We start from the raw sequence: 11,974 nt of genomic DNA, 5'->3' as shown, positions 1-11,974 counted from the left end.
CAGTTAGTAAACTAAACATGCATTATTTTGTGCATGTGATAAAGAAGGCCTTAATCTATCATTCAAGCCATTTGTTGTACATATTCAACATTTTTTTAAAGAAAATGATGCAGAGGTGGAACAGACTTGTTTCTGCATCATCAATGACCAGAACCTCGGTTTTAGAGATGTCATCGTGCACCCTGTCTCTTACCGAGTGCATGCTGCGTTAAGGAATGAGTGACGGATGATCAGCAGCACTCTCTGCTGGCCGCTGCACGGATAAATGAAGGCCCTGGATGACTAGACTGAAAGAAAATGCATTTCCAAGCTTCAGTTCCATATAATTCTGTCAATTTGACAGAAGCCCAAAAGGTCAGGGCAAAGTTGTACCTATGTGTCACATTATCTGCAAAGACAATGGATTATTTGCATACATAAACCACTGTTTTGCCTATAACAGGTTACAATCCAGCATACTGTGGCTGTCTTTTATGTTCCTGTGACTGCCTCTCTGTCTATTTCTCATTCTATCTGTTTGTAAAAATCCCATAATGTTACTCGGCAACATAAAAAGCAGCAGCCTGACTGTCATCGTTGCCATCGCTCCCACCTATAAAACACACAAACAGTGATACCGATGTGGCGTTCTGTTCCGGGGAAAAATTAATTTGCATTTACATCAGTGTTTATGATCAGCTCTGCCGTGCCCCGTCAGATGCAAAGCCCATCAGGTTAGGCAAAACAGAGCAGCTCATTATTCAGCTCCGTGCGTGAAGAGACAACAGGTAACAAGGAACACTTACGAGAATTATGATATTTCATATAATTGTTTTTAAATATTGTTGTTGTGTAGCTTTTATTCTAGATCCTGACGAACGTATTCTTAGGCTAAAGCAATTAAATGATAATAATTATTTTCTCTTCCCACAGAGAATGTTTATGAGAGGGGTTTACCTAACTATTTGGCTTAGTCATCTCCTCATAGGTAAGGAGCCACCTATGCATTTGACAGGCATATATATATATATATATATATATATATATATATATATATATATATATATATATATACACATTATTCTGACTTTACTTTATTTTAGTTGGTGCTGGCTCTACCTGTATTCCTGTCCAGTGTCTGAGATGTAACACCACAGGAGCAACTCAGGTTAATTCAGGTGAATAAAAATCTCTCACTGTTTTTATAGACTACATTTGGAAATGTTATGTAGCAGCTCATGTACCTGTACATTGTCTGCCATTAAATAAATGTAAAGAAAAATTCTCTCAATGTTATTCTCTCCCTATAGATCCTTGTAAACTTTGCCCAATTGATCCGACACAGTGCATCAATGGTGAGGGCAATCTTTCTGTTCATTTGTTTACTTGAAGATACACCCTATGCACTGTAAAGATGGTACCATAGGTACAGTAATTTGCAGTGAAATGTGGAAAGTGGTACTTCAATGAGGTTAATTGAACATGGCAAACATAGGAGACCCTAAAAAACAAATGTTCATGTTCTTCTTAAAGAATAGATTGCTGAGGGTTTTACTGAGTAGAATAAGTTAGAATGGGTGGATTTCTATTTGCAGAAAAAAAATTGCATCTGAAAATGACTGGAATGTGTCATGTATGCTTTGTTTTTAAATAAAATGCTGACCGTATTAATTCCCGTGCTTACTTTTCCCTCCAGTAACTCAAGATATTCCTTTAAACTGCAAAGAAGGTAACCTGTAACAATATGTCCGTCTACGATAGTGCACTTTAACACATTTAACTTCTACTCATTACTATGCATTATTTTCTATGCACTTATGTCATCAGTTATGCACATATCTCCCTCTTTACCTATTTTAATGTTTGCACAATGTGCAATGACAATAAAGGCATTCTATTCTGTTGCTTCCCTCCACATACATATTTACCCTTTAGACTTTCAGGTTTCCATCAGCAGCAATGGATCTGATCTGAACGAGGGCGATGACATCAATCTATCATGTGACCATAACCTTCCCAATTTGAATCTGACATTTGGGTGGAAGAGGGACTCGGAGACAATCCAGGAAGGCGAAAATAAAAGCAAACTTTCTCTCAAAAAGGTGTTAAAACGCGAGGAAGGCCAGTACATCTGCTTTGTGAACAGCTCATGTGGCTATTACGAGTCTTCGCCACATAGTGTCACTATAAACAGTAAGTAGACGCCGTCTCCCTGCTTATTTCACACATTACACATCACTGTAATGTTGCTTTTAAATCATTAACCAGCCTCAAAATAGTGTAAAGTACAATTTGGGGGATTGAAAATGAAAAAGCCGAAGCATTTCATGAAAATATGAATCATAAAAAATGCACACCTCAATGACACTTGGTAGCATGTATCTTTACTGTGTGTGTGTGTCGGCCTCTGTGTCCTCATCCAGACCAGAGTGTGTTGATCCTGGTGGTCTGCGGTGTCGCCGCTTTGGGCCTGGTCCTGGTTATGGGGCTGGCTATGAAGTTCAAGCTGAGAAGAGACAACGGTAAAGAGCTTACTTTAGCATGAATGAAAATGATGATAGATAGATATACTGTAGGGCTTTGTTAACTCAGGTTTTACATATAGAATATTTAATTCAATAGTTCAACATTGTGGAAAATATGCTGATTTGGCGTCCTTGGAAAGTGTTACAGAGATCGATAATCCTCATATGTCCATAAAATATAAGGCTTCAGCCAGCAGCCAATTATCTGAGCTTCACCTAAAGACTGGAACGGGGGGATCATAACACTCACTGATTAACATATTATCTATGATTTGGTTATAGTCTGCATAAAAACAAGAATAAAAATGGCAAGTTACCAGGGGTTTTGTGTAACTCCAGGACGTTACTACTACTACGTTTGCAAAATTAACCATATTTACGAGGAATTGTAAGGAATTTAAACTGAATTCTGAGTGTATAAATGTATCCACTGTATAGTGCCCTCAAAAATTCCACAATGGATTGACATTAATTGCGTACTGAAAATCTTAGAATCTCAGATTTGACTTCTCTCTATACTTTATCAAGTATGACACCCCCACCCCCCTTTTTCTCTCTCTCTCTCTGCAGCAAGACACAGAGAAAGGCAGAGGCAGAGGGCAAACATGGAGCCACCAGCGTCATTCATACCACACGTGCCCAGAATAATAACCAGTCCATCACCTTCAAAAAATAATGAGTGATATTGTTTTGGCTGTTGTCGTATTTGATCTAAATAATAAACTGCGTTTGAAGCTGAGTGTGTGTGTGATCAGCTGAGGCTACGAGGCCACATCCACTAACCAGAAAGCCTGCTCGGTCGAGCAAAAGGGTCTAGAAATGTTTTAATCCAGACACGGGACAGGCGTTCTGAAACTAATCCCACCGAATGCTCGACTCACAGGAACGCACACTACATACGACCCACACAGAGCAGCTTTGTAGCAGCTGGCATGTCATGGATATATGGGATGATAGCGATATCCACTCCTCTCCAGATTTGAGAGTTGATTTATCAACATGGAAATAATAATTCCTGTGGTCCATCAACGTGATATCATCTTTTGAAGTTTACTTGTTAAACTATGTGGACTCTTTTGTTTCCCACGTTAACAACATACTTTCCCCTCAACCATTTGGCAAAAGGACTGATCCTTTTTTTAACACATATATTTCTCCACTCGTAACATCCTGGAGTGTGTCAGGAAGGACTGTTTATTCGGTTTCCTCCTATAGCAGGTGGCTAAGGGATAATCCTGGTAAAGCCACTGCAAAGTGGAGATGGAGGCATGGACAGAGGAAGGGGGAGGAGGGTGGATGGGATGGCCTTTGCATGGATGACTAGGGCTAATTCTGGCCTCCTAATCCCAGTCCCATCCACCCTCCCCCTCTCCCAGCGAGGAGCAATTGACGCCCAGGTAGACATTACTAGCACATAGACGCGTAGCACTTAACCCACTCAAGCTTACAGAGAAGGAAGAGGGGAAAAGACAGACTTTTTTTTCCCTGGATAGCTACCCCGAGGGACCTGAATAGTCAACACACCTGTGGGAGCTTCACTGGAGAATGTAGCTGCAGCCCTCCAGCCAAGTCACAAAACACGCCACCATGGGAGAAGCTCAAAAGGTAAGTGACCTGATCTGGAGGAACGGGATTTCTAACCCCATATGTGAACCTTGTGGTATTTGTTTGATGCTCGGAACTAATTACAGGTGGTCATGGCCTCAAAAGGGATCACTGTTGGAGTATTTAGCTGCTATGCTGTTGGATGGCTTGTTAAATAGTGTCGATATAATGATTATACATACAAATGGAACCTCTAATGCACTTCACACGCACATATACACTGTATTTAAAGCTTTTTTTTTCCCAGCAGTGTGACGGTCTGCGATTGCACAACCTTGCTTCAGACTAATCACGTTACATAGTACACCATTGTATGAATGGGCTCTAATCAAGACTAGTGCTTTTCTAAATGAAGCAACAGATTAATTCTTAGAAGAGGATGGGGGTGGGAGCGACACAGTAGGAAGAGATTGGTGGATGGGTGGAGCAAGGTGGACACACGTGCGGCCAACAGTGCTATATGTAAGAGGAGCTTTGACCTCAAATCTAAAAAAAGAGGTCAGTGGGATCAGTTTTAAGGCGTCTGAAGACTGTTTGTCCTTTTTGTTTACCTCGGGATATTACGTTGGATGTATTTCACGGGATCTATGTCACATATTATGTGGTTTTCATGCTTTTTTTGGTTTTCTAAACCAAAACATTACAGGTTGACTTCCTCCAGAAACAGTTACACTCTGCAAATACTAAAAAGGATGCAGAGTGAGTGCTGAAATAAGTTTATAGTGTCCTCCCGAACCCCACCCTCCCCCTCCCATGCAGGGCTTACTCTCTGTCATTGAGAAACTGAAGGGAACCACAGAGCAGGAGGTCAGGATAGTGCTCCTGGGGTTGGACAACGCCGGCAAGACCACACTGCTGAAGAGCCTCGCCTCTGAAGATGTGAACACCATCACGCCAACACAGGTACGAGGAGGCTGTATGTGAAACACACACACACACACACACACACACACACACCATGACCTTAAGTGAAGTTACTTACTCTGCAGTATAATAAAGCAAGAAGCGCCGCTGACTGACACGCTCGCAGATGATGTTTTTGTGCCCTTCATTTTTAATTGAATCATCTCACCATGAACAGCCAAGCCACTTTGTAAGATAATTACCTGATGCTCATTATTAAGTGTGTTTTACATAAACAGCGTGCATCTGCCAAAAATAGAGCCTCAGTATTCTTTTGTTAACCAACAACAAACCATTCTTCAAAGAGCAATTTGTCCGCTGTCACTGAATCCATTTGCTAAAAACATTAAAACCGTGATGGATTTCGCTTGTTTTAATGAAGCTAATATATATATATATATATATATATATATATATTGCACTGTAACCCGGCATTATAAAAGGCAGGGGGATTGCATCTAATCTTGTGAGACCAGCTGGACCAGTGCACGCTGTCGTTCAAAGTAATGGGATTCAGAAGACCTTTGCTTTTTTGACACGCTGTGAAACGAAATGATTGGTCTTACGCGTTTACCACCAAACCAGTGGGATAATGATTTTGAGGACGTCCATCCTGTTAAATCCTATGTTAAATAACCTTTCAGCTGGAAATTGCCTCCCGGATTTGCATGCTCACAGCACATTTTCCGAGAATGTCCTAACATTGTAGTGAGGCAATTTTGTTATCGCCCTCTTGTGATGTGATTATCTAGCCTCTAATATGATTATCTAATACCCTTTCATTGCTCTCACAAGACGAGACATAGAGCAGCTGTACTGCCGGGTCCTGGACGAGTGTGACGGCTCATCAGACGCCAGGCAGGGAGGATGCTGTCCGCCATGACAAGTCACCACGAAGCTAAACCAGACTTGACACATAAACACACACACAACACACTTGATCCCTCCAGTCTTATCCTCAGATTTGCTCCTCAGCGAGCCCTCAGGATAAAGCAGTTACACAACCTCGCAGACTGAAACAGAAAAGGAGTTTGCGTTATGAAAAAGGGTGCCGGATTAACACATTTACCACCTCCTTATAAAACGCAGAGAGCACACGTTGCGCTTCTGCTGATATGTAACAATCTTCATGTAATAAAATGAACAGTGAGTCATTTAATACACACACACACCTGTGCTGTAGTACAGTGCCACCTAATGAATTGCTTCATAACCATTTGCGAGGCTCTCCAGGTGCTGCGTGCTGGAACGGTGTTAAATTGAAGGCAGTGAGGTGCAGTGCAGTGACTCCGGCTTTGTGTTTCCCTCCAGGGCTTCAACATAAAGAGTGTTGCCTCCCACGGCATGAAACTCAATGTTTGGGACATTGGAGGACAGAGGAAGATCAGGCCCTTCTGGAAAAAGTACCTGGAAAACACAGACCTGTTGGTGAGGGTACTAAAACTCAAGTATATAACGAGCAATCAAGAATGACATTGAAGTATATGCACAGCTGAAGCGCTGTAATTGCGTCTTGATGAAGGAACTTGTTAGTAAAACTCTAATGTTGTGGAACATTTTTTTTTTTTGGAGAGGTTGACAAGTGCATCTTCTGTTTTCAATTAACGCTGACTTTTTGGCTGCTCTTCAGGAGCAGCAGCTGTATTTGGAAAGAGTCGCTGACACCTTCAGGAGTTTAACGCGTCGAGGCCAAAAAGAAAACTTTATTCTGTGTTTAATCGTCAGCTAATTTTATCGCAACATATTTGTCCTTTCAGATTTATGTCATTGACAGCGCAGACAAGAAGAGGTTTGAGGAGACGGGACTGGTGAGTTCGATGTCATTTCCTGCATCATCATATAAAAGGACAAGAACCATAGCAAAACTACTTTTTAAAAACATATATAGTAAATTGCATGTGTGCGTATGTGCAGGAGCTGTCTGAGCTGATTACCGAGGAGAATCTAAAGGGCGTACCAGTGCTCATCTTTGCCAATAAGCAGGATCTGGCCACAGCATCACCGGCCAGTGAGGTCGCCGAGGGACTCAACCTGCATACATACCGGGACCGCGAGTGGCAGATTCAGGCCTGCTCAGCCGTGTCTGGGGAGGGAGTTCAGGTCAGACCTCGTCCCAAACTTGTCCTTTCATCCATTGATTAAAATAAAAGTACTCCCTGCCTTCCAGCTACAAGATAATACTGAAAACCAGTCTTAGCTGCTTTAATAGAGACTCATTTGATGGTTTTCATTGATCTGTAAACTCTGAAACTGATTTTTTTGTGTTGTATTTGTATTTCTCTGACAGGATGGCATGAACTGGATTTGCAACAACATTGTGAATAAGAAGAAGAAGAAGTGAATCACAGACCGGGGAGTCAAAAAGAGGACCAGCATCACATAAGGGATTAAAGAAAATGCGTCACTTCATTAAACACCAACACACCTCACATGACAGATCCCGTTCCCCTCACAGATTTGAATGTTTTTACATTTTTATGAACATTTCTCAACTGTAGCTCATTTAAAAGACATATTTCAGCTACAGTAAGTGCGTTAGGCACTTATTAATCAAAATGAATGTTTTTCTCCTCTTATCCCAGGGATCCTTGTCTGGTGAATCTGTGTGCTTTCTTAATCACTGAGAAAACACATGTGAGTGTGTAGCCGTGTAGAGCTGTTGGGGTTTGTCAGTTACATAGACACCAGTTCAGTGTGAGTGTAAAGTATGTGTTTTGAGATTTTTGACAATAAAATAATTAGTCACTTCTGCTTTTTTTTTGGTCGATTGTTTCAAATCTTAAATTGCCATCAGTCAAATTCACCCAAAATGTGCAAACTTGCATCTAGCGGCCTCTTTGGCGGTAGATGGAACTGCAGGCGAGCCTCTGGGACGGTGTCGATCTGCGTGATGCTTTCAAACGCTCCACACTGAAAGGAGGTCCGTCGTTTTCCCTTGTTCACGGTCACTTTGCTTCTTGATGACTTGCCCTTCTTCACTTCCATTAGTTTTTTGGTTCTTTTTCTCCAGACTGGAAGTTGAATGATGGTCCTTATCTGGCTGTTGATCGTCCATTGTGAGTCAGCAGTAATGGAATGTACCTGGCTGCGCCGGTCAAACACTTTAGACTAGAGGGAGCCTGACTCAGCAGTTGGAAGTTACCGATTTCCGATTACAAGGAAAGCTCCACCTGGGCAGAACCGACCGCTGCTGACTGACGTAAAAAGCGTCACTAATTTTTAATTGTGCGCGGGAACGTCGCCACAGACACGGAGATCCTATTTCTGGGCGAAGCAGCAAGAACAAGCACTTCCATTAGTGGGTCACATGATCAATCACCATTGTTTTAACTCACTCTCAGATAGATAGTAACTAAAAAGACACTTAAAAATATGAAAATATTTACAGACTGCCACTCAAACATGTTGTTCAGGGAACAACAGAAAACATATGACTTTGACTGTAAATGTCAAAACTTCAACTTCAACTTCAACAACTTTATTGTCATTTCCACATATGTCCACATACAGGAAAACGAGATACCGTTTTTCAAGGTCCACAGTGTCGCTGACACACAGACATTCAACAACAAATAATAAACAAATAACAGATAACATGTAACAACACAACAATCTAACTATAAGTATAAAAACAGTATAAATATGTAAAGTGTATGAAATGTAAAGTGTATGAAATGTAAAGTAAACAGTGTTGGTACATTAGTGCAAAAAGTGCAGAGGAACCGTAACCAGCTCAGCTGTCAACTTTATTTCCACACCACGATGACAAGCACTCGCATTGCAAAGTGAGAGAGAAAGAAAGAAAGAAAGAAAGAAAGAAAGAAAGAAAGAAAGAAAGAAAGAAAGAAAGAAAGAAAGAAAGAAAGAAAGAAAAGAGTTCACAACCGTACACCTGCACGGCAGAACAAGATATCCAATCTTCAAGGCACAGCAGAGCAAACAGTGCAGGAAATTACACGCAGAGAGGCTCATTTACATCAAAGAGACTTCCTCAAAATGTTTGTTTTATATGTTAATTCCAGGGCGATTACATAGCATGCTGTCTCTCTCGCAGCCATGTTAGAGCTCTCTGGATCCCTTTTCACAGTCGCCCATATGACACACCGAACGTCCAGCTGCGAGCGCTTTTGTTCTCCAAGCAGAAATACAAACGGCCTACTTTGTGTGAGCAACTTTCTTCACCTTCTGTTCCGAGATCTGCAAAGATTGTGTAAGATCATTGATTTTGGAAGACTTCTTCAGTCTTTACCCACACATCTCCACTAGGACAGCAGTGGTCAGGACCCCCCCGCCAGGCTTCAGGGCCCACACAGCCCTGTGGTCTTTTCTTCAAGAATATTTGTCCTTTGGAGTGACCTTGGTGTTAGGGTAAGCCCTCTATTCAGCCATTTTGGCTCTACTCAGCTGCAGTTGGAATGAATGGATCTTTTTGTTTCTATTGTTTGGAGCTGTAATTAACCATCTGATAGCACTCTAAAAATCACATCAGCTGGCGGGCTTTGTTCTGTGTCCCACTCTACATGAAATTACGCTAATGATTTGTTTTTTCTTTTCTATTGTTTGGTATTTATGAGTGGTTTTGAAAAAAAGAAAAAAAACAACTCACTGGTTTAATTGCTAAAAAAAAAATGTGAATATTGAGTTATCTCCCTGGCAACTCAAATTTGGTGCAAGAGCTGAAAATAAATGTTTAGGCATCAACTTCTGTTAAGTGAGCACGGCAGGGGGTGCGTGACCAATTACAACTTGTACTAAAGGATGTTAAAAGATGTTTGATAGAGACCAGACGGTGCAGGAGTCTGGCCTGGTGGGGAGATGAGATTGCATTCTGCTGTTGTTGCGTGCTGCTCCCTTTGACCAACAGGTGGCAGTATTAGAGAGGCTGATTAATCCGAGGGATGCTCTTTCCCATTCGTAATTTCGTTAATTTTGTTCCAGAGCTCATCTTTAATGGAGTTTATTCTATTCTTGCACAGCTGCAGAAGATATCATGTAATCTGTGATATCTGTACATATTTAAAACTAATTCTACTCTCATTTCAGCAGCCCCATCATGTGTATTTGTATGTTTAAAAACACATTCTTAATCCTAAAGTGATATGATGTCACTTCCATGCAAGTGGCCCTTCAACAGGTGTTGCCATGGCAACCCTCCCTGTTATTCGTGGTCCACCAGCCACCTCTCTTCTTCAGTCCAGCCCTCCCTCTCTTTTCCTCCATTTCTTTTATTTTTCCCAAGCTCTGCTCATCAAAAGAAAGCCTGCTCAGAGAGACTGGACTACCTCACATCCCAGGTATGAACAAAAGACACGTCTGTGCTCTGCTGTCTGCGAGGAAGATAATTAACCTGCTTAAAAACAGCAGGTTAATTGAACATTTATGTCGCTCAAATGAATAACGTTGGTTTGTAATATTTCACAGAAGTGGATTGTGTTAATAATGTGGAAAGTCATTATTTCCAAGCAGTCTTATCCTTTAACGGCAGGTTGACTTATCACCAGACATAATGAATTGAATAAAAAATGAATCTTATTAATGTGAGTGTTCATCTGTGCATGTTTTTCTTTTTTCCTCCCTAAAGCTGCAAAGTATCTCCAAGCCACTGAAGCGTCCCACCATGCCGGAAGTTGCCCACATGCCCTCCATGAAGCCACCTCCACCGGGCTTCAACGTTACCCTGACGACCTCCAGCCTCCTCACCACCACCACCACCACCACCACCACCACACTGCTCCCACGGGAGGAGTGGCACATGCAAGTGCACACCATATTGATTGTGGTCATTTTTTGTGTTGTCTGCTTCCTGCTCCTGCTCGCCTTCTTCTACGCCTTCTGCTTCCATTGTTCCATCGGCTCATTGCCTAAAGACTCGCGCACAGCCAACGGATGCAGCCTAGACCGTGAGGACGCCACCTTTAAGCGCAGCTCCTCTGATAACCAGTCAACGGGGAACGTTGTCTGACTGGGACACTGGACCACGATGACTGATATTTGTCTGTCTACCGAAGGATTTGTGTTTGCATCTTGTTCTAGTGGCATATATCGATGTAACACCTTCATTAAACCAACGCATGGGATTTCAGACTTGCTTTATCTCCCATATTGTTTTAGAACACTAATCATCAAAAATACAATGCATGTTGAAGCTTAAATACAAGGGCATAAGGTAAGGTGCAGGCACACATGCATACATGTCACACGAGCACACATAGACACAACAAGAACAAAAAAGCACACCTATATATCCATACAGATGGAGAAATGAAATGTGTTTAATAAAAGCAAACGTAAATGTGAGTCTGTACGCCGATGCCTTTGAGTGACAAGACAAACAATAACAAGCGGATCCACGCGCGGCTCGGCAGTCTGCTCTCTTTATTTTCACTGAGCTGACAAGCGTTTACATTGTGCCGCGGCTGTGTGTTTGACGAGACTGATATAGAACAATGAATCCAGACATTCAGGATGAAGGGGAGAGGAGCGGGAGGGATGGGAGGGATGGGGTGGGGGGGTACAGAGGGGATTTCTTCCAAGGATGAAATAAGATGTCAAATCTACAAAGTGCAGCAGAACAAACATGAAATGACTGAGCCAGTGTCCAGCTCAACTGTGTGGCAGTGCCCACTTTTTGGTGTTGATACATGCCGTACAATGATTACACAGCAGATTTCCGTGGCAACTGCTGTAATCTGAAGAAGCTAATCTAAAGTGTGAAGTTAACAATGATAGCCGCGGTTTTCTTTCTGTATCGCCAGAGCTAAACGAGCACTGAGAATGTTCCTGTGCAACATAACACCACGCATAGGCCACTAGAAATTTCAAGCATTACAGACTAGGCCATGTGCAAACGATACATCATTAGAGGCTGTCATGGTGTCACCGCAAGAACGCCAACATAACAGCAAAAAAGGGCATTCCTATTTGACATTTGAATTGTACAAAAAAAGCCATTGAGGACCGCT

The 11,974-nt window shown here is 41.9% G+C and overlaps 2 protein-coding genes across 3 annotated transcripts; both read left to right on the top strand.

Moving 5' to 3' along the window:
- Positions 1–698: 698 nt before the first annotated feature.
- Positions 699–3,241, top strand: LOC311013194 (uncharacterized protein). The gene is made up of 8 exons (XM_084009152.1): positions 699–767; positions 913–967; positions 1,083–1,157; positions 1,290–1,334; positions 1,676–1,708; positions 1,915–2,172; positions 2,403–2,501; positions 3,075–3,241. The coding sequence occupies exons 2-8, from the start codon at positions 916–918 to the stop codon at positions 3,185–3,187; spliced, it is 675 nt and encodes a 224-aa protein (XP_083865278.1). The 5' UTR covers positions 699–767; positions 913–915; the 3' UTR covers positions 3,188–3,241.
- A 640-nt stretch (positions 3,242–3,881) lies between these two features.
- Positions 3,882–7,745, top strand: arl3l1 (ADP ribosylation factor like GTPase 3, like 1). Of its 2 annotated transcripts, none has more exons than XM_084009416.1 (6): positions 3,882–4,109; positions 4,833–5,012; positions 6,324–6,440; positions 6,770–6,820; positions 6,927–7,112; positions 7,300–7,745. In XM_084009416.1, exons 1-6 carry the CDS (start codon positions 4,092–4,094, stop codon positions 7,351–7,353), a joined length of 606 nt encoding a protein of 201 aa, XP_083865542.1. In that variant the 5' UTR covers positions 3,882–4,091; the 3' UTR covers positions 7,354–7,745. The 2 variants fall into 2 exon arrangements, with proteins under 2 accessions (XP_083865542.1, XP_083865543.1); XM_084009417.1 differs by having other exon boundaries at positions 3,886–4,109; positions 4,869–5,012; positions 7,300–7,743.
- Positions 7,746–11,974: the final 4,229 nt, after the last annotated feature.

This window comes from Eutrigla gurnardus, assembly GCF_963514095.1.
Source record: "Eutrigla gurnardus genome assembly, chromosome: 5".
In the NCBI taxonomy this organism is placed as follows: Eukaryota; Metazoa; Chordata; class Actinopteri; order Perciformes; family Triglidae; genus Eutrigla; species Eutrigla gurnardus.
Note: the sequence above shows the minus strand (reverse complement) of the source record. Positions and strands in the feature narration are given on the sequence as shown.